Source organism: Blennius ocellaris (assembly GCF_963422515.1).
Source record: "Blennius ocellaris genome assembly, chromosome: 23".
Taxonomy (NCBI): domain Eukaryota; kingdom Metazoa; phylum Chordata; class Actinopteri; order Blenniiformes; family Blenniidae; genus Blennius; species Blennius ocellaris.
In genome coordinates, this window is record NC_137672.1 from 737,890 (window position 1) to 760,554 (window position 22,665).

The 22,665-nt window shown below is 46.6% G+C and overlaps 1 protein-coding gene across 8 annotated transcripts in view; it reads right to left on the reverse strand.

Annotated features, from left to right (window-relative positions):
• The window catches only part of camk2d1 (calcium/calmodulin-dependent protein kinase (CaM kinase) II delta 1), a gene marked incomplete at its 3' end in the record, with an annotated part of 161,362 nt that extends 139,064 nt beyond the window's left edge, over nucleotides 1–22,298 (reverse strand). For all 8 annotated transcript variants that reach the window (XM_080519062.1, XM_080519060.1, XM_080519063.1 and 5 more), the window contains exons 1-2: nucleotides 22,038–22,298; nucleotides 19,281–19,375 (exon numbers count right to left, since the gene is read on the reverse strand). In XM_080519062.1, coding sequence (XP_080375188.1) covers nucleotides 19,281–19,375; nucleotides 22,038–22,099 — 157 coding nt within the window. In that variant the 5' untranslated portion in view covers nucleotides 22,100–22,298. The remainder of the gene's footprint in view (nucleotides 1–19,280; nucleotides 19,376–22,037) is intronic.
• Nucleotides 22,299–22,665: the final 367 nt, after the last annotated feature.

A 22,665-nucleotide genomic window follows, 5' to 3' on the forward strand; every position in this document is an offset into this window, starting at 1 on the left:
GAACGCAGGGTGGGATGAAAGCAGGATTAGCTTGTTTTAAAACAAGCCACATTCACCCGGACAGGAAATGATGTGGAATTTAATGAGTTTGAGTGAATGAGAGTGTGGAAAAGATGTTAATGAGGCTGAAATAGTCAACAGCTGCATTGGCGATGTACAAAAATGGATCTACCCAGGTGCAACTGAGATTCTGATCAGGCTCCCTCACTCCTCTCCTCCAGAATTCCTTCACTCCTCTCCTCTGGCATTCACAAAATCACCTCTCTTTAAGAACCCCTCGTTAACCTCTGACTTTACCAAACATGGTCATACTCTACAGCATTTCCTGAAGTAGGAATGAGGTTTTCTCATGATCTGCTATGAATAGAGAAGATTTAATTCTTTCCTTCACATGTCCACCTGCACAAGCAGATCAAACCTGACTGAGGCAAACACAGAGCCAGAGCTCAACCTTTAACTCTGAATCAAGGAGGCAGTGCAGAATAATAAACATCTGCTACCAGGGAAACACAATCATCACATCTTGTGTGGAAATCCACTTTTTAAATGTGTCAGCTTGACATTCCAACACAGATCAATTCCAAGAGGTTCAGTAAAGAACAGAGTTGAAATACTTTATTAACCCCAGAAGGAAACTCTTCAAACCCAGTGGAAACTGTCCTGAAAGCATGTTATCCACCAACAGGAACGGTTGGGGGTTAAAGTCATGCTGAAGTCACGTCCTCATGTAAACATGGAGAGATGGTGAATCGAAACCACAGCCTTCCAACTGAAAGACGCATGTGAGAGAACATGTGAACAGGGTGAGGTCAGTGTGGTGCTCATCAGAGTGCAGAGGATTTCAGCAGCAGGATTCACAGGATCCAGGAGGGAAAAGAAGAATTATTCAACTTTCTTTTCCTCCCCATCTTCTTTACAAGCACCTGAAAAGAGGCTGAAATAACTCCTACTTTTATTTACTAAAAAATCTTTAGGTAAAAACATGTTCATCATTAAACTCTCTGTTCTATACCCACTTCGTTATGGAGGCTATGAAAGGAAGTTATGGAGGCCTGCAGAGTGACGGACAGGTTATTGATCCACCACAAGACTTTAAGAGCACAACTCGCACACGCATGCACTTCATAGTGTTTCATGAATCTTAAGGTCCGTCCTCACCATGAAACCGGTTCTCCTAAACTAGCTGTTTCTGCCCAGTCATCCACACCATGAAACTGTTTCTCCTAAACCAGATGTTTCTACCCAGTCATCCACACCAGGAACCTGGTTCACCTAAACCAGATGTTTCTGGCCTGTCATCCACACCATGAAACTGTTTCTCCTAAACCAGATGTTTCTACCCAGTCATCCACACCAGGAACCTGGTTCACCTAAACCAGCTGTTTCTGCCCAGTCATCCACACCATGAAACTGTTTCTCCTAAACCAGATGTTTCTACCCAGTCATCCACACCAGGAACCTGGTTCACCTAAACCAGCTGTTTCTGGCCTGTCATCCACACCATGAAACTGTTTCTCCTAAACCAGATGTTTCTACCCAGTCATCCACACCAAGAACCTGGTTCACCTAAACCAGCTGTTTCTGGCCTGTCATCCACACCAGTAACCTGGTTCACCTAAACCAGATGTTTCTGCCCAGTCATCCACACCAGGAACCTGGTTCACCTAAACCAGCTGTTTCTGGCCTGTCGTCCACACCATGAAACTGTTTCTCCTAAACCAGATGTTTCTACCCAGTCATCCACACCAGGAACCTGGTTCACCTAAACCAGATGTTTCTGCCCAGTCATCCACACCAGGAGCCTGGTTCACCTAAACCAGATGTTTCTGCCCAGTCATCCACACCATGAAACTGTTTCTCCTAAACCAGATGTTTCTGCCCAGTCATCCACACCAGGAGCCTGGTTCACCTAAACCAGATGTTTCTGCCCAGTCATCCACACCAGGAGCCTGGTTCACCTAAACCAGATGTTTCTGCCCAGTCATCCACACCATGAAACTGTTTCTCCTAAACCAGATGTTTCTGCCCAGTCATCCACACCAGGAGCCTGGTTCACCTAAACCAGATGTTTCTGGCCTGTCATCCACACCAGGAACCTGGTTCACCTAAACCAGCTGTTTCTGGCCTGTCGTCCACACCATGAAACTGTTTCTCCTAAACCAGATGTTTCTACCCAGTCATCCACACCAGGAACCTGGTTCACCTAAACCAGATGTTTCTGCCCAGTCATCCACACCAGGAGCCTGGTTCACCTAAACCAGATGTTTCTGCCCAGTCATCCACACCATGAAACTGTTTCTCCTAAACCAGATGTTTCTGCCCAGTCATCCACACCAGGAGCCTGGTTCACCTAAACCAGCTGTTTCTGCCCAGTCATCCACACCAGGAGCCTGGTTCACCTAAACCAGCTGTTTCTGCCCAGTCATCCACACCATGAAACTGTTTCTCCTAAACCAGATGTTTCTGCCCAGTCATCCACACCAGGAGCCCGGTTCACCTAAACCAGATGTTTCTGCCCAGTCATCCACACCAGGAGCCTGGTTCACCTAAACCAGATGTTTCTGCCCAGTCATCCACACCATGAAACTGTTTCTCCTAAACCAGATGTTTCTGCCCAGTCATCCACACCATGAAACTGTTTCTCCTAAACCAGATGTTTCTGCCCAGTCATCCACACCAGGAGCCTGGTTCACCTAAACCAGATGTTTCTGCCCAGTCATCCACACCAGGAGCCTGGTTCACCTAAACCAGCTGTTTCTGCCCAGTCATCCACACCATGAAACTGTTTCTCCTAAACCAGATGTTTCTGCCCAGTCATCCACACCAGGAACCTGGTTCACCTAAACCAGATGTTTCTGGCCTGTCATCCACACCAGTAACCTGGTTCACCTAAACCAGATGTTTCTGGCCTGTCATCCACACCAGGAACCTGGTTCACCTAAACCAGATGTTTCTGCCCAGTCATCCACACCATGAAACTGTTTCTCCTAAACCAGCTGTTTCTGGCCTGTCATCCACACCAGGAACCTGGCTCACCTAAACCAGATGTTTCTGGGCTATCATCCACATGAGGCGGTTTTAGAAGCGTGAAAACAAATATTTCTGAACACGGGTCCCAGAGTGGGGAAATTCTAATCCCCCACCACGGTCCGTGATGTCATCAAATAACCACAACAATCAGGGACTACAAGCTCCGGCCATAGGCCTATAGAACTAGAGTTATATACAGGTTTATGAGCAGGAATCTACTTCTAAATTTCTATGTGGTCTGTCTTCTTCTGTGTTTTTAGTGTATTTCTTGAGTCACAGCGCCCCGAAAGGCCTCCATGTGTACTACATGCCCTGAAGCCTCGTGTTGAGCAGTGTTCATAGTGATGTGTGGACAAATTGTTTATGGAGAAGGATGGGGAGAAAATTTTTATTTTTTTCCCATCGTGTGGATGGACCATACGAAGGATGCCTTTGTTTGAAGAGAGCTCTGGAACATAGAGAGAACACACCCCACGAGAACATCTAGAGTGAAGTACAGCAGTAGGAAGAGCAAGTGCAGGGAAATGAGGTTGATGGACGACACAGAGGATCAGATTAGCATTAGTGGACTGAGGGAAAGAAGTCAGAAAATATTCCATTTCAAGTGAATAATATCACGGCACTAAACACAACCCATTTCAATCAAACCAGGATAATTGAGGACTCTAATCAAGGTGCGTAAACCGACCTAATCATCAACGGTCTTCAAAGGAATAATTAGCTCCATTCAACTGACAGGTTGGTTCAGCAGAATAGTTCCTGGATGGTAGGTTCAGAATCAGAGTGTGCTGCCATGACAGAAACAGTTCCACTCCTGCAGGAACAGGAAACACTCAAAACAGGTTGAAGCCTCTTCACAGCATGACTCAGGCCACATTCAACCCGATCTTATTTATATTGCAACAAATACAACACATTTCCTAGATGTGTCAAGTGAAAATACATGTTTTTGGAACATTTGGTTCAGAGGAGTTGTGAAGGCACCGCAGAAACAATGAAAATTATGTAGTTTTCATGTTGGGCCATTAGGTGGTGTCGTTAGTTTTAGTACTGAACTTAGTAAGTAAGTAAACTTTATTTATATAGTGCTTTTCACAGACGGTGGTCACAAAGTGCTAAACAAGTGTATCTAAAAGATCATGTGATCAGGTACAAGGTTTAAGAAGCTTAAAATGCAAAGATGAAAACACACAGGGTCAGTGGTCTAAAAATGCTTCACAGTGCTGGGATACATAAAACTCAGGAGGAACTGTACTGAATACACACACACACACACACACACACACACACACACACACACACACACACACACACACACACACACACACACACACACACACACACACACACACACACACACACACACACACACACACACACACACACACACACACACACACACACACACACACACACACACACACACACACACAGTTGTGACTTCGGGGAGGAGGAGGGTTTGAAAGGTTTTGGGACTACGTGTCTCACAGGTCATTAAGACGTTCACACTTCACCCTCATCTCCTCAAAAACAAGTGATGGACCAAACAGCCAAAGGTCCAAGCTTCTTGTCCCCTCCACAGGACCCGGAGGCACAAGAGACCAGGAAGTGTGATTCCAGACCAGGGGCCTCATTTATAAACGTTGCGTACGCACAAAAGAATGCGTACGCCACTCTCTACGCAAACCGTGGGATTTATAAAAAGAGAACTTGACGGGAAAATGTGCGGTCCTCCACGCCAACTCTGACCCTGGGTCACCCTAACCCTAACCCAACTCTGACCCTGGGTCACCCTAACCCTAACCCAACTCTGACCCTGGGTCACCCTAACCCTAACCCAACTCTGACCCTGGGTCACCCTAACCCTAACCCAACTCTGACCCTGGGTCACCCTAACCCTAACCCAACTCTGACCCAGGCGTACGCACAGAACTGGGGGAAGGAGAAACTGCGCCACTGATGGCAGAAGAAAGAAACGGGAGAAACTGTGTGAAACTGATCGTGTAAAATAAATAGTTATATGACCTCATATATGGACAGTTTATTTGCAAGAAATGGATAGTAAAAAATTTAATTTCTACAATGAATAAACAAACATACTCCCTGGAGTGCACACAGGAAACATATGATTAAGACAATAGTAAGACAACAGTAGGGTAAATGATGTTTCCACTGATATGAATGCAGTGTAATATCCTATATCATATAGCCCATATAGCAGTGTTGGGCGCAGACTGGAGGCTGTACGTGATGGGTGGCTTCTAGGTACGGAGAATTCATGTGGAAATCCTGAGGCTTGCAATTTTGTAGTAGTGTTTAACCCGTTCACCGACCTTGCAGGCGACAGTGGAGAACCCTAACCCTCAAGCGGTGGCTGCTCACCCCTTTTCCTCACCCACAAGGCGCAGAGGAGAGGACCTAGAATCTATAGTATTGTGGAGCGCACCATCGGCTCCTGAAGGGCAGGTGGCGGTGTCCCCCTCCACCTCCGTCACCACTCCACTCAGGAGGGATTCCCCGATGACCCCCGCCAGTGTTTCCTCCAGCGGGGTGAGCTCCGGAGGGCCCGTTCCCCCGCCCGGGGCACAGACGCTCTGCCTGTGTGACGCCAGGCGCTTTTTTGCATCTACTTTGATGTCGGACCACTTTTTTTCACCTCAGCCACACTCCGACCTTCTGAGGCCACAGCATTGACACCATCCGCCACATGCTGCCACTCTACAGCCTTTTTGGCATTGGTGACCCCAACACTGTGTCCACCAAATAATATCGCCTTGCTCTTCTCCACCTCCCCGACCAGAACTTCCACCTCACACTGGGTCAAATTGCGCTTCTTGGCTTTTCTTTCTGCTTTCGGCATGCTGTCAGTCATGAATCAATATTCATGAGAGGCGTTTCTCTGAATATTTATAGGCAAATATGGGCGTGGTCTGACCCGCACACAGGTGCGCCACATTTAGAGTGGATTGTGATTTATAAAGGGAAATCGGCGTAGGACGTGCGTGCGCACTGTTTTATAAATCAGGATATTTTTGTGCGTACGCACTTTCTGTGTTTAGTGCGTACGCCAATTTTGACGTCAATCCTACGCACAGTTTTATAAATGAGGCCCCAGGTCTTCTCAGAGGCAGCCCAGTGTTTATGAAGGTGGAGGAGAGAACCTCTCTGGATTGGAGACGAGCTGGCAGACAAAAAGCCCTAATTAAGGCAGCCGGCTCGTCTCAAGAGGCTGGCCTACTTGGCTAAATGAAGATTTGGAAGAAAACTCAAAGGGAATACTCCACTTTATCCACAGGTGTCAAAGAGATTGAGAGAAGCTCCTTCAGCATCCCAGTTTTAGAGCCAAACAGTGATAAAACCACTGAGCTCTCGTTCAGGTACAAGACAAACACTGAACACTTTTCACCAGCCGAGTGTCAACATCAGACGGATAGTCCCGAGACCTTCCCAAAGCATTTTGTGAGGAATAAAGGTCATGTTGGTCTTTTGAAATGTTACTGGCATACCTGGTGTTCAGAGTTGTTGGACAATCAAGGTTATGCCTTGTCTCCATTCCTGTTTCAAGGTGGCCGCTACCATGTTGTAAGCAGCACAGGAGAAAACCTAGGTTAGTCTCCAGACCCTACTGTGGAGGTCTCACCTTCTGTATTTTCATGTATACCAGGGTTTTCAACATTCTTCATCTTCCTCCTACAATCCTAAATAATTCTTTTTAGGTTAAGTAGTGAACCTAACTTCTGAGAGTATGACTGCTTGTTTCTTTTTCTTCTTAGCGGTGTGTTGCGTCCCAGACTCAATGTTAGCTCAGACAGACTCCAGCCCTCGTGCTACCAGCTTGAACGGTCTCATTAATGGGCTCATGTTATCCTAAATCCACTTCCTAGAGGTTTTCCAGCAGTACTAATTGTCTCCATACCTCAAACGACGCCCCAGAAGCGAAGAAAGTGTGTCTTCTCTCTCTCCCTGGCTTGTTACAGGTTTTAAAAAGTGCATCGCTCCAACCAGCCAATCAGATATCAAACACTATATAGTGTCATTGGGGGTTTAGCCAATCAAAATCAAGGTAGGCTCCTCCCCTTTGACTCCTCCCACAATTAGGCAACTCTGCTCTGGCACATGGCACCACGAGAGGAAGTACTTCCTCCTCTTCCCAAGATGGGCATGTGTGGGCGGAGCCAGTCCAGATCACACAGACAGCAGATTCTGTATGCAGCACCTAGGATCCAATATTCAAATGGAGGAAAATCAAGGAGGAGCTGTAAACTTTGAATACAAGGCTTCTGGACCGACCAGACCAAGAGGAGGAGATGAAACGCTGGCTGATACGATTCCTATCAGACTAAGATGACCCAGTTGTACCTGCATGACAACAAACTCACTTCACCTTTCGAGTTCACCTTCAAAGCATTTTGCAGGATCACTTTTACACTCAGTGGCGACCTTCATCCGGGGCCTCCCGCGGCTGCTGGACCTGCAGCCACCAGCATGAGCCGTCCGCTTCATGCCGTCAGGACACTGCGAGTCGCTGGGCTTTTCAATCATAAAATCAGAGTCTAAATGAAATAGAGAGAAACCAACCATCTGCTGCAGAGCATAAACACAACCTCAGAGAAAATCCTAATGCAGTCCAAACACCATCGGCACCATGTGGCAAAGCCAACAGGCCGTACTGTTAAATAGTGAGGGGATAAGACAACATGTTCCCGTCTGACGGCTGCTGGACTTGTCTCACTGCTGCCATTAATCTAACACATACTTCCCCTGATTTCTTATCCTCCATTCCTCCTCATCATTCTTTCACCAGGTCCTCTGTTGAGTTTTCACAGCTGGAGTGGAAATCACATTAATTACATACATGCGGCGGGAGAAACAACACAGAAGCTAAATGAGCAGGGTGATGCATGCTGCCAGTTGATTGATGGGGAAATGAGGCCAGCAGGAGAGGAGAATACCTTTTGTCATGGAACAGGGAGTCCTCACCTCCCATCCACAGTTGCTCTATTACGCAGCAGCCTGATTCCTGTTTCTCCAGCTCCCCACTGGAGCCCTCATCAGCTATTTTTAGCTTGCTGCGAGCAGCTGCGCATCACTTACCAGAAGAGGGAATCTGGGGTGAATTATTGCAAACATTATAAACACTTTATGTAACTAATCCAAATCTTTGGCCTCTCAGCTGCTTTCCTTTTCTCATTGGGATCAAGTGTTTGCTCAGATTCAGGATCAACCGAGATATCCTCAGAGCTCCGGAGGATTTCCTCTCAACCGAGTCACACATGGAGACTTCAACAGCCGATGAAGAAAACCTGTGTAAGAATCACTTCAGGATCAAGGAGAAGGAAGAAGATCAAGACAGTCGGAATAAAGCAGAAAAACAAGGTTTTCCATTCAGGTGGACTCACAGTCCAAACAGGAAGATGAAAGTTTCCACTCAGATACAAACACAGTTATGTCATCAGCAAAGAAAATACAGCCACGCTCTGTTCAGAGACCTTGCTCACTCTGACATAAATATTAAACTAACGTGTTGGTGCAACTTGCTTCACCAGAGATCTGGTTTTCTGAAGGTGAAAAACAACCAGGATTATTCTTCCTGATTTGGCCTAAATGGTTTATTCATCTCACTGTGTAGTCATCGTTTGGGTAAATATAGCTGCTATGTGTCTGTACATAAATGAGTAATTTAATATTAAAGTCAACTGTAATTATTATGGCAAATTATACTTGAATCTACTAAAATATACTTTAAACAATGTTATGTATATTGAACTTACATAAACTGTTATCATTCTATAGTGCTTGATAAATTAAATACCAGCATGTATATTTAGGATAAATGATTGAATTGGAAATGGTTAATAATTTGACTCAAATAGTCATTCTAATGTAACTATATTAATATATTAAGTACTTGCTAAATTGACAACTATAATTGTGATGTCATATTTCTGTAACTTTTTTTTGATTATGTGTTGATTATATTTCATCTTGCATAGTTGCATTGGTGTTTGTTAGGTTAAGGTTTTCTCACCTGCGTAAAATAAATGAGGGAAAGAAACTAAAAAGCCTCGTCATTTGGGGAGTGAATCCCAGCAGAAAATCTTCAGAAGTATGAGAAGTATACTTATCAATGCCAGGACTAAACACTATTACTGACCAATTTTTTTAAGCAATGACCCGACCCTGTTTCCAACAGCCTGCTTACAGCCACAATAAGAGCAGGATGCTTCAGAAATACATCAGTCGGCTGCTTCGCGGGTCTGCCCAGGTTCTAGAAGTTTCTCTTTGAGCAGAGAAACCCTCAGGCCTCCTGCTATGTCTGAGGCTAGGGCTGGGCGATATGGCCTCAAAATCAATATTAAACAGTTCATCTTGATCACGATAAATGGACGATAACGACTCCACTGCGCAAAAAAAATGTTTGCACACTTGATGCAGCAGTTATATTGATAGCATGACTCCCCTGGACCTATTTATTGCCACTTTAAAAGGGCCGTAAGACTACACTGTCTGAAAATAAATTAATAAAATACAAATTAAGTACTTTTAGTTGAGATTTATTTAAGAGCTGATAAGCACAGATTTCTTGAAGTGAGAATGACTGGGAGAGGATATACCGTGAGTTGACCGCACCTGAAAATGGGAGATTTCTCCACAGTGATCTGAAAAAAGACCTATCTTACCTAATTCTCCTAAAAGAACTTACATATTTTGTGTGTAAAATGACTTTACGTCCAGCACGACACACGACATGGCGCTCTGCCCGTGATGGAGGCAGATTCCCGCAGATCGTGTCACTCTGCCTGTTGATTCTAAATACGGACGATTTGCTTTGATGGCTTCTAAAGCCTTTCATTTCAGCCACCACAGCAGCCGCTACAACTTCTGAACCATCCTCCATCGCCTCCTTTCTCCATTTTTGTTACAGACTGGATGGGTGGAGTCACGTCTCTCACACAGTATAGCGTCTTAAAGGGACAGCCTATGCACACACACTCAAAACCAACCTTTCCTTTCTTTATTTTTAAACACCAAATATACCAACATGAGCAAAATGGTCTCAGTAATTTTCCTAAATTTCCGTATTGGTACATTTTTTGGTTTATTGCCCAGGCCTATCTGAGGCATTCTAAAAGATTGTGAGGTTGGCAACACAATGAAACTCAATAATGAGCATTACAAAAGCCCAATATGTGGCATTAACTGTTATATTAAACATTTCCCTGCATCCATCCATCCATCCATTGTCTACCGCTTTATCCGGGGCCGGGTCGCGGAGGCAGCAGTCCAAGCAGAGTTGCCCAGACTTCCCTCGCCCCAGACACTTCCTCCAGCTCCTCCGGTGGCACCCCAAGGCGTTCCCAGGCCAGCCGAGAGACATAGTCCCTCCAGCGTGTCCTGGGTCTGCCCCGAGGCCTCCTACCGGAGGGACATGCCCGGAACACCTCCGTGGGGAGGCGTCCGGGGGGCATCCGAAATAGATGCCCGAGCCACCTCAGCTGGCTCCTCTCGATGTGGAGGAGCAGCGGCTCTACTCCGAGCTCCTCCCTGGTGACTGAGCTCCTCACCCTATCTCTAAGGGTGACTGAGCTCCTCACCCTATCTCTAAGGGTACGTCCAGCCACCCTACGGAGGAAGCTCATTTCAGCCGCTTGTATCCAGGATCTCGTTCTTTCGGTCATGACCCATAGTTCATGACCATAGGTGAGGGTAGGAACGAAGATCGACCGGTAATTCGAGAGCTTCGCTTTTTGGCTCAGCTCCTTCTTCACCACGACGGACCGATACAACGTCTGTATAACTGCAGACGCTGCACCGATCCGCCTGTCGATCTCACGCTCCATCTTTCCCCCACTCGTGAACAAGACCCCAAGATACATAAACTCCTCCACTTGGGACAAGGGTACTCCACCGACCTGGAGGGGGCAAGCCACCTTTTTCCGGTCGAGAACCATGGCCTCGGATTTAGAGGTGCCATTTCCCTGCAGATGAGAGATAAAACTTTGTTTTGCTTTTTACTTCTGTGATCATTTATCACAAACATTCACCAGCTGATAAACGTTTGTGTCCATTCTACCTTAAAGCACCGATCAGACATCGAGGGAGGAGACTCAGTCTGGTTCTGCTTGGTGGTTATCCGAACCGCCTGAAAGTCCAGCTGGTGATCCACCTGCATTACCGCTTTTCTTCCATTCTCGTCGAGTTTGTTCAGTCTGACTGTTTGTAGTCAGATTTTTAATGCTCCATGTGATTTAGAGTCATCTGCGGCCATGAATGTGAGTCATGATTCAGGAAGCGATCGGCCTAAATATGCACCAGCAGGAGGTCAAAGGTTAAATATGTACCAGTGGGAGGTCAAAGGTTAAATATGTACCAGCAGGTTCAGGAGGCAGGGATCAGCAGAGCTTTTATGTTCAGATGGGGGGGGGGGGGTCGGCAGCTGCTGAAAAGTTACTAAAAAAGGAACTTGTGATCTCTCACTTAGTTACTTTTAAAAACAAGTAATCGGTGAAGTTACCAAGTTACTTTTTAAAGGAGTAACTAGTAACACTGGTGAGGACAGGCAGTTCTTCTTCATGCTGCTTTCAGGGATAAACAGCATCTGGCCTGACTGGAAGCAAGAGCACAAGAAGTTGTGATGTCCAACTGTGACTAATCTTCCTTCAGGATGAAAATCCACAGCAGTGAACCACAGGATGTGAACTTTGTCCTGCGTCACTCACATTGTGACATAAACCCAACCACTAGTGTCAGTGGACTGCAGGATGGATTTAAACACAAGTTTTCCACCCTGGGTGTTTAGAGACGTGTCAACATGAGATTCACATGTGAAAAGAAACAAACAGCAAATGACAACTAGTCATTTGGTATCATATTTTTGATCACAACATATTTTACACCGATTTTTTTTTTTTTTTTACACTCCTGTTCGGCAGCTTGGGCAGACAATATATGATTGAGAGCTTCTGATGTCAGAACAGTTTTTGCTCTTACAACAGGAAGAGACTAAGAGTCTCCCCATGTTACTGCTTTATTAGAAGTTGACATGGCTGCCGAACGCGACCGGGGGGGAAACGCTCAAAGAGAGAGAGGAGAGAGAAGATTGAGAGGAGAGCGAGAGTGGGGGTAGGAGGATGGGTGTGGGACAACATACAATACCCTTGTTAGTGCTACATATATTATTGACAGATATCACACTGATTCAAATATTTTCCAACTGTTATGAGATTAAACCAACCAAAGCAGCTCCAACTAGACAGTAACATGAAGGGCACCTGTGAAGCAAGTTGCCACAAGAAGTTGTATATTTTTCCAGTCACTCAGCGGGTGTGGCCATTTTCAAGAGCTGTCGACGGAGCTGTTGCATTCCTGCGGGAAACCGTGAGCCCACATTCGCAGGACAACTTGAGCCAAACCCAAAACACTTCAAACTACCCTTTGAACGGTTTCTCAGCAGTTCTGGGTCAAATTCAACTATCTGCTGTGTGATTCTTCTCTTCTGCACACACAATAAGAAGGTGCAGGTTCCTCTCAGGAAGTCACACGTTTGTCTGGCACGGTCCAGCTGAAGGTTTCATGTGGCAGATCCACATGCTGGATTCAAACCAGAGCTGTTCTTTCACCTTTCTCACCACTGCTCCATTATCAACAACCAAGACTCACTTTCATAACGGATTTGATTCCTGGAAAAAAATCGACATGACAAATTATGTCAATGACGTTTTCCTTCTGAGAAAACATCCACCGTTTCACCAGCAGAAACAGAAGAAATACTCAGTTAAACAAAACTTTCAAACATTAAATGAGGATTCATGAAGCCAGCCCTGCATTTCCTGTTCTGACTCATAGAGATGACTAAAGGTCCCTGCAGACTCTCTTTTAGAACCCAGAAGAACAAGAACAACATTCAGCCAGCTGCCGAAATTAATGCTTTTTCTACAGGACTGTTCATACGCCGATAAAAAGCTGTCGAACTTGTAGGCTATACCCCCCCACATGGAAGGCCATGCCCCCTCATAGCAGCCACATGTCTGTGAAGCACCACTGTAACTTTTCAACTGCACAGTTTTTTTCTCTCCTCCAGAACTTACAGAAACATTCCTCTGAACTGTTTCAGTAATAAAAGAGTTTGTGTCTGAGCCGCCATGTTGGTCTGGTTTGAACTGCAGGAGCTGACAGCTTTGAGTGATGCGTTCAGGTGCATCAGGACATTTTAACGAGCTGAGAGGCTCAGACAGTAGCGATGCTACAAGCTAAATATGACTGATAGTGATTAGCGAGCTGGAACACGTCAGAGCAGAAGTTTCAGCAGAGCAGCTCCGACACAGTTCCACCAGGACACTTGGAACAGTCCAGACTAATTTCTTCTTCTAGAAGGAGCTGGACGAAGGAAATGACATCATTTTGTTGGGCAGGACTCCACACTGCCCAGCTTTCTTCTTGTTCTCATGGAGGATGAATCAGCCTTTATATTTCACTTTCTTTTCGATGTCAACGTTATTCAAATGAGCGGCATTGAAGGTCATCATCAATATGAAACACTGACTAAACGAATCAAGAAGTGAGACATGTCTGGACTTTCCCTCGTCATCGAGTCCTTGGTTTGTGTTATGAGTCTCGGCTTCAGCCTTCACCTGACACGGGGTCCGGTGGGTCAGCCCGAGGTCTGAGGGCTGACCAGCTGCAGGAACTCCCACCACACCATTTAAAGTGCCAGATACCGTTTAAACCGCACAAAAGGCACAATTTAAAGTGGCCGTCGCTTTGCGAGCGGCTTCCCTCCGCTTATCTGCTTCTTTCATGGCCGGTGTCAGCAGGGCGCTGTGTAAATGGCGTGCTGAGCCAGTGACATTAGCCGCTAAGCCGCCGGCTGGCACGGCATACACCTCTGATGGAGGGCTTTATTTAGTTTGGCTCTAAGTGTGTATGAGTGTGTCTGCGGGGATTAAGGTACCCCGCCTGGATGTGAACCTCGGGGTTACAGGGTCGGGTCATACCCCCACTTGTTTCCGAGCTTAGAGCCACCATAAAAAGCAGACCAGGGACTCGTCCACACCAGGAACCTGGTTCATCAAAACCAGATGTTTCTGGCCTGTCATCTACATGAGGCGGTTTTAGAAGCGTGAAAATAGTTTTTTTTTAACAATGGTCCCAGAGTGGGTAAATTCTAAAACCCCAGCTCGTGCCGTCCAATACCCCGGGGTGTGGACATCAAAGATGACCATCTATGGAGAAAAAAGATGAGGTAGAGTGTACTACATGCCCTGAAGCCTTGTGTTGAGCCATGTTCATAGTGACGTGTGGACAGAATGTTTTTGGAAAAGACTGGGGAGAAAAAAGATGGGTTTTTTTCATCAAGTGGATGTCGCCCAACAATGGCCCGTTGAGCATTTGCTGCTTATTGTTTGGCTCGGTGCGCGACAGCCAAGGCATTCACCATCGTGCACAATTACCCACCAGCGTGTGATACACTCCCAATCTCAAGTTACCCCCATGAACTATATTTAGCTCACCATCTCTTTGTTTCCATGGGGATGGAGAGGCACGCGGGTATTTTCCAGAAGACATTAAAAAGGAGCGAATGCGCTGGAAGCGGAGCGGGCTTTTCCGCAGCCTACTGGGGTTTGTCAAGTGATAATTTCCACTCTGTCGAGTCCAAGCATCAGTAGATCATCGTGTAGCCGCTGCCCTAGTTTCCCCAAGCCATCAGCAGGACCGCCGGGCTGCTGGCGAGGTACATCTGGACAAAAGCGCTTTTATAGCTTTCACTCTATAGGAACTAGAACAATGACGAAAAATCTAAGAAGATGGCCAAGAACAGGAGTCTGTGCTGCGCTGTGCTGCAGCGGGAGTTACAAATGGAAATGTTAAGCCGAGATGATTCCACGTGAAAATTTGTGTGAAGCTTTCGAACCGTCCACAACTGAACACAACGTCACATAACACAACTGACATTGTGTGCGCACAAGAAATATTAATGAACAAACATCACCTTACACTCAAAGTGAGAACACCCACATCTCAGCAGCTTGGCCTACGGAGTGTGCTAGCAACTATGATCTGCAGTATTTCCTCAGAATGCACCGATCCAATCGATGGGTATCAGATCCAATACTTGTACTCAGGAAAAGCTCCTCGTTACAACCCAGCTTGTATTTTGTGATGTCATGTGTCAGCAGCAGCACCCACAAGGACACAAGAGACATGTCAGCGATTTGGAGAGTCTTTAATATTAATGAGAATGACAAAAGTAAAAATGGACTGAAAAACGTGTCTTTTTGAAACTATGGCTTGGATGGCCCAACTGGGAAATGGGATTTTCCTCAGAAGTGACTTCTCAACTTCCCAGTTGATGGAACACCCACAACGTTTGCCTGTCTGGTTTCATTTATTGGCGGTTAGCCCCCCAGCAGCCCTCCACAGGAAGGAGCGGAGCACAAGCGCAGGAAATGGTGTCATGGGGCTGTTTGGCAGCACAGGAAGCCAATGACAAGGAAAATGGACAACAGTGCAGAGATGTTTGGATATTCTCAGAACCATGTGCTCGGATGGGCCTGGCGTTCTAGGCCTCCGCAAACCACTGTGTCAAACACACAGGATATAATGTAAACAAATAAGACATTAAGATCATGTAACTGTCGAAGAATGCAAAGAAGTGGATCCAGGATCCAGTTGGCACAATGCCAAGACTGGTCTGGATGGATGGAGTTGATCCTGAACTCTATGTATTTAACTATAAAATGCTCTGTCAAGAAACCACAGCCACACAATAAAGACGAAACAGAACAATTCAATGTCATGTCAGCCTTTTGTTGTGTTTAGATGCAACTAATCAATCAACTGTCTTGTCTGATTCCACCTCGGGGCTACTGGAAGGGTTCCTTACCACACAATGCAGCTGTGGAGGTGAAGCTGAGGTTTATAGGCACATAAAAACTCTGTGATGGGCCGGAGCTCCACATTTAGGATCCTGATCACATGTCTGTCTATCTGTGGTCCCATCACTTCAATGCCTGCTCATCCTTGAGGCTGATATAATTCTCTCCATCAGACTGTCCATGTTCTCACAGTCCAAACACAAGAACCCACGTTTCCTACCAACTCAGGCCAAAAGCAGCTTGAGAATGAACAGAGTTAGAGGTCCTCCTCATGCTCTGTGGTGATATTGTGGGGAAACTTGAAGAACCAGGCTTGCTGTGCAGGTGACGGGGATAACAGGAACGTTTTTCTTCTTTTTAGATCATTTTGTCCTCTCGTCTTTTGCTATTTTTTGTAAGGAATCACAACTAAGAATATTGGTTTTAGAGAGGGAGAGATGAGATAACAACTTAAGGTCCTATATTGTGCAAAATTTACTTTCTGATGGTTTTCTATCAGTAACGTGTGTCTCCACAGCCTGTGTGAGGCCCCTGAAGTGAAGGAAGCCCATCATCTACATCCACTTTATATACAAAGTGTGCTCAAAACCCTAACCTTTGACTGCGTAACAGGGAGCTCTGGCCTCCGAAATCATGAGCGGGCGCCACTTTTTCCGTCTCATAGACACGACTGGAAAACAAGACACAGCTCAAGCTTTTAAAGGTACAGACACAGAAACAGCCTGTTGTCAGTGAAACATACAGTCAGATTCACGTCGGGATGCACCGATACCAGTATCAGGTATTGGCCCGATACAGCATGGAGTACCGGTAATCGTGAGAGATCACCGATACAATCCAGCCAGTATTACGTGACGTCGTGTGTCAGCCGCATGTATACAAGAGAGCACGAGCATCGTTAATAATGAGAACGAAAAAAGTAAGACTGATTGGGAATTAGGTTCTGCCAGCAAATCAAGAAGATAAAATAGTTCATACAACACCAGCAACTAAATGATCACACATTATTCACATTTAATCATGTGTAGCGTGAAGCATGGATGATGCATGACCTCTGAAACTCCTCAGCATCTAGCATGGCTGATTCATGATCTCTCAAACTCCTTAGCATGTAGCACGTAGCATGGCTCGGAGTGAAATCCTCCTGATCCCCTGAGCAGTTAAACTGCTGAGCGACTTCAGGCTAACTGTGCTGCCAAATGTCTCCAGTGATGAAGTTGCTGGTGACGTACCAACTGAACTGCATCATTCTCCTTTTCATATTTTGTCAGAACATACTTCTCAGTCTGTCTTACATTTGTCAATCTCATTGATAATAAAGACTCTAAACTACCGCCATTCCCTCGTCCTCTCTTGCGTACTGGCAGGCGACATTGCTGATGGACGACGTGTGACAATCCCCGAGTTGTAACCGAGTTGTAACAGATATTACACAGTACGCTGTGTAGTATCAGAACATCCCTCAATTTAAATCCACTGAAGCTGGTCAAGCAGACACAGGAGCCTAAAAGTGTAAAAATGTTTTTAAAAAAGCACATCATCAAAGCGATTGTATGAAAGGAACAATGGATGAAAGAACCACAGCTTCATGAAACAAGAGAAAACCCTCCAACAGTTCAAATCTGTTAAACAGTCTACAAGCAGATAAATAAAACCACCAGTCTAACGGAGGTAGGGGGCAACATGTAATGCAGCACTCATGCAATGGTTGCTTAACAACGTGCTGGCGGTGATCCAAGGAGGAAGTGACCGGCAGTCTAGCACGACAGCCAGAAAACTGAGCCAGTCATTTTCAAAATGTCAAACTTTCAAGGACTAGAAGACATGCCAACCAGATCTACACGGAATATTGTAGATATAAAGATGAACCTTTATGAAAATGCTCGCGCTCCATCACCATATAAACAGGCAAAAACAATTCTCAGTGTCTTTAGCAGTGGAAACTGTCCACTGCTCCAACTAGTGGCCCAACATGGAATTACATAATTACCAGGGTTTCTGCCATTGCCCTGGAAACAGACGTTTTCATTAAAGTTGTGTGAACAAAACTTTTCTGAAACTGAAAATGCAATAAAATAATGTTTACAGCTGAAAAGTTGCATAAACAAAGCCTAAATCTTGAACTTTAGCTTTCTCATAATTTCTTAAATGTGGAGAGAACTTCATATTTGACATTTTTTCCACATTTAGTGTTAAAAGCATTGGGATGCTGAACATGTGACACAACATGGAGGAAAATGAAAAAGTCCAACAATGAAAAAAATCTATTGTGATGGAGCCTTACTTTTTCCTTCAGGTTTATAAATGTAAAGAAAATGAAACTGATACTTTCAGAGAACAATAGTCAGGAAACAGGGAACAAATGTCTATAAAAAGCAGTAAAATAAAATGGAATATTCCTCTTTAAACAGCCTCTGGACTGAAGCAGTAACCATTGGCTGGATCCATTCAGAGATTTACCAGCACGGCTTCACTTTCCATTACCGCCCCACTCAGTGAGGAATCCATCATCTGCTGCCCTTCCAGAACCGCCCCCCCCACTAACATCCAGATTATAGAGCATCTTCCTTCTCTAACATCAGATTATAGAGCATCTTCCTCCTCTAACACCCAGATTAGAGAGCATCTTCCTCCGTTAACATCCAGATTAGAGAGCATCTTCCTCCTGTAACATCAGATTATAGAGCATCTTCCTCCTGTAACATCAGATTATAGAGCATCTTCCTCCTCCAACATCAGATTATAGAGCATCTTCCCCCTCTAACATCAGATTATAGAGCATCTTCCCCCTCTAACATCAGATTATAGAGCATCTTCCCCCTCTAACATCAGATTATAGAGCATCTTCCTCCTCCAACATCAGATTATAGAGCATCTTCCTCCTCTAACATCAGATTATAGAGCATCTTCCCCCTCTAACATCCAGATTATGGAGCAGCTTCCTCCTCAAACATCAGATTATAGAGCATCTTCCTCCTCAAAGAGAGAAGCACTGAGGTCATGAGCAGACTATTCCTGGCCCGAGCATCATGCTGTGGGTTCTGGAGCGAAAAGTGCTGAGTCATGCACGAGTCACCAGGAATCCACAGCCGATTGAAAGCGAGTCAGCGCGTCGCAGACACAGCAACCAAAACAGAAACCAGCGGCGTGTACGGAGCGGGAGGGAAGGGAGCCACGTTGAGGACAGCGGCCGAACATGACAGAGCAGAGGCGTGAAGAACTGACCGCAGTCATGAGAAAAGAAGTTGGTTTGAAGTTCAACATGTGGGAAAAAGGAACCATTCAGCAAAACTGCTCTGGCCACAGGCCTCTGGTGACCTCTGGCCACAGGCCTTCAGTGACGTGACCGCTGGCTCCCGTCAGGCAGTCACTCACCCCGGGCAGACAGCTTCTTGGTGTTGATGATCTTGGCAGCGTACTCCTGGCCAGTGGAGATCTTCATGCAGCGCCTCACCACGGAGAATGCCCCCCTGCAGAGAGAGAGAAGCTCGTTACACCAGGAGCCTGACGTGAAAATAGCTGTGAGAAGATAATTCATCTCTTCACACAATCTCCCTCCTGAATCACACAAAAGGCTGTTTACGGCTTTATTCATAATATTATAATGTTAAAAAAAAAAAAAAAAAAATGTAGGCAAAGAAAGGGACAAAAAAAACCCAACCTAAAACCAAATGAAAAAAGGTTTTGTGTCTCCAAATGGCCAAAAAGGAGGAAGTTCAAGCTCATCCTACTCCTCCACTCAAATACTCAACAGAACCAACTACTGCTTATTTGTTCTATGCTTTCATTTCAAAGTGCAATGATGCAATAAACTGAATAACTTAGACCGACCGACCGTGCCACCAGGGGTCACCACAGTGCTAATGGGGGTCACCACAGTGCTAAGAGGAGATCACCACAGTGCTAAGAGGAGGTCACCACAGTGCCACCAAGGGTCACCACAGTGCTAAGAGGAGGTCACCACAGTGCTAAGAGTGGTCACCAAAGCACTAAGAGGAGGTCACCACAGTGCCACCAGGAGGTCACCACAGTGCTAAGAGGAGGTCACCACAGTGCTAAGAGTGGTCACCACAGTGCCACCAAGGGTCACCACAGTGCTAAGAGGAGGTCACCACAGTTCCACCAGGGGTCACCAAAGCACTAAGAGGAGGTCACCACAGTGCCACCAAGGGTCACCACAGTGCTAAGAGGAGGTCACCACAGTTCCACCAGGGGTCACCAAAGCACCAAGAGGAGGTCACCACAGTGCCACCAGGGGGTCACCACAGTGCTAAGAGGAGGTCACCACAGTGCCACCAAGGGTCACCACAGTGCTAAGAGGAGGTCACCACAGTTCCACCAGGGGTCACCAAAGCACTAAGAGGAGGTCACCACAGTGCCACCAGGGGGTCACCACAGTGCTAAGAGGAGGTCACCACAGTGCTAAGAGTGGTCACCACAGTGCCACCAAGGGTCACCACAGTGCTAAGAGGAGGTCACCACAGTTCCACCAGGGGTCACCAAAGCACCAAGAGGAGGTCACCACAGTGCCACCAGGGGGTCACCACAGTGCTAAGAGGAGGTCACCACAGTGCCACCAAGGGTCACCACAGCGCTAAGAGGAGGTCACCACAGTTCCACCAGGGGTCACCAAAGCACTAAGAGGAGGTCACCACAGTGCCACCAGGGGGTCACCACAGTGCTAAGAGGAGGTCACCACAGTGCTAAGAGTGGTCACCACAGTGCCACCAAGGGTCACCACAGTGCTAAGAGGAGGTCACCACAGTTCCACCAGGGGTCACCAAAGCACTAAGAGGAGGTCACCACAGTGCCACCAAGGGTCACCACAGTGCTAAGAGGAGGTCACCACAGTGCTAAGAGGAGGTCACCACAGTGCCACCAAGGGTCACCACAGTGCTAAGAGTGGTCACCACAGTGCCACCAAGGGTCACCACAGTGCTAAGAGGAGGTCACCACAGTTCCACCAGGGGTCACCAAAGCACTAAGAGGAGGTCACCACAGTGCCACCAGGGGGTCACCACAGTGCTAAGAGGAGGTCACCACAGTGCCACCAGGGGGTCACCACAGTACCAAGAGGAGGTCACCACAGTACCAAGAGGAGGTCACCACAGTGCCACCAGGGGGTCACCACAGTACCACCAGGGGGTCACCACAGTACCAAGAGGAGGTCACCACAGTGCCACCAGGGGTCACCAGTGCTAAGAGGAGTCACCACAGTGCCACCAGGGGGTCACCACAGTACCACCAGGGGTCACCACAGTGCCACCAGGGGGTCACCACAGTGCCACCAGGGGGTCACCACAGTGCCACCAGAGATCAAGGTTGAGAGGCAGAGCTCAGGAGAGAAGCTACAGGCAGAAGCTGATTCTGTCCCTTTAAAAAGGTGCTCTGCTCTCTGATGAGAGCCATGCTCACAACCAATGGCCCTTGTTCTTTCCTCACCCTGCACTCACCTTCTCTAAAGGATTTTTCTGGGCACTCACTCTAAAAAAAAATATGCAGCCGAGCATCTCAATCGCATGAACTCTGCCTGGAGCTGCAAGCAGAGGAACTTCCAGACTTGACTTGACTCGACAAGCTCAGGTGACCCGATTTGGCTTTGCGCTTCACCTCGGATCAGGTTGCAGAGCAGAGCCACACCTTCCCCGCACAGCTCGTGCTCTCCCGTGGAGCTTGAACACGCATTAAAAATGCTGTAAATTCACACAAAACAGGATGAACACATAAGTGACTTCCATTTTCTGAAGGTTGCATGAAACGACGGTGCGTAAAAATACGATCATCCCGCGGCAGACCTCAATCACACCTGAAAATCCACGTTTCTACCTGTCGCCTCCCTCCAGGTTCCAGGTGCAGGAAGGAGGTCTGTTTCACCGCACAGACAATGTAGACTGTGCACTCCGGCGCGCGCCACATCTCGCTTCACATTTTATGCCCAGGCGCAGGTAGGGACAGCGACCGGCGCCAGTAGGGACAGACAGAAAGGCGCTGGTAGGGACAGAGAGACCGGCGCAGGTAGGGACAGACAAACACGCGCAGGTAAGCGGGAGGAAGTCCACCTGCGTGCGCGCAAATCTAAAGCCAGCCCAGGAAGTTGGCGGTGGAATCGTGCGTAAAGTAGAAAGCACTCACTTGCCCAGCTCCTCGTACAGCTGGTGCTCGTCGGTGAACCTGGTGCAGATAGTTGAAGCCATGTTCAGGTGAGAGAATTGCTGAAAGTGAAAGCTCCGAGCAGAGATTCGTTTCTCGGATCACTAACGCGCTCCCTGTGCGCGTCTCCTCCACAAAGTGTGTTTCCGGGGGGTGGGGGCTCTGCGGAGGGAGGAGCTGCATGGGTCCTGGGAGCGCTCCTGTCGGCTCGTCCCAGACTTGACAGAGACGTCGTGACCTGCTGTTCTGTTTGTCCCGCACTGACAACTTCGGTCATTTCGGCGCGTCGGGACTCACCAGACGTACATCCGGCCTGGCTCTTCACAACAAAAGTACTCTGAGTGACGCGTGTGTTTGAGTTCAAGAGAATATATCCAACAGAAATCTCGAATCAAAGCAGGTAAATGTTTTGTAGCTGCTTAAAGTACAAATGGCCCTGTCGATATCGATTATCTATTATTTATTCAACTGCAAACAAATGATTTGATACATACATTATCATTATTAGTCATTATTGTTGTTGATGGCTGGTTTCTTATACATATTTTGATAGACTCATACGACTATATTTTCTACTTTTATCTACAAATAGCTTTAATGAAGATTTGAC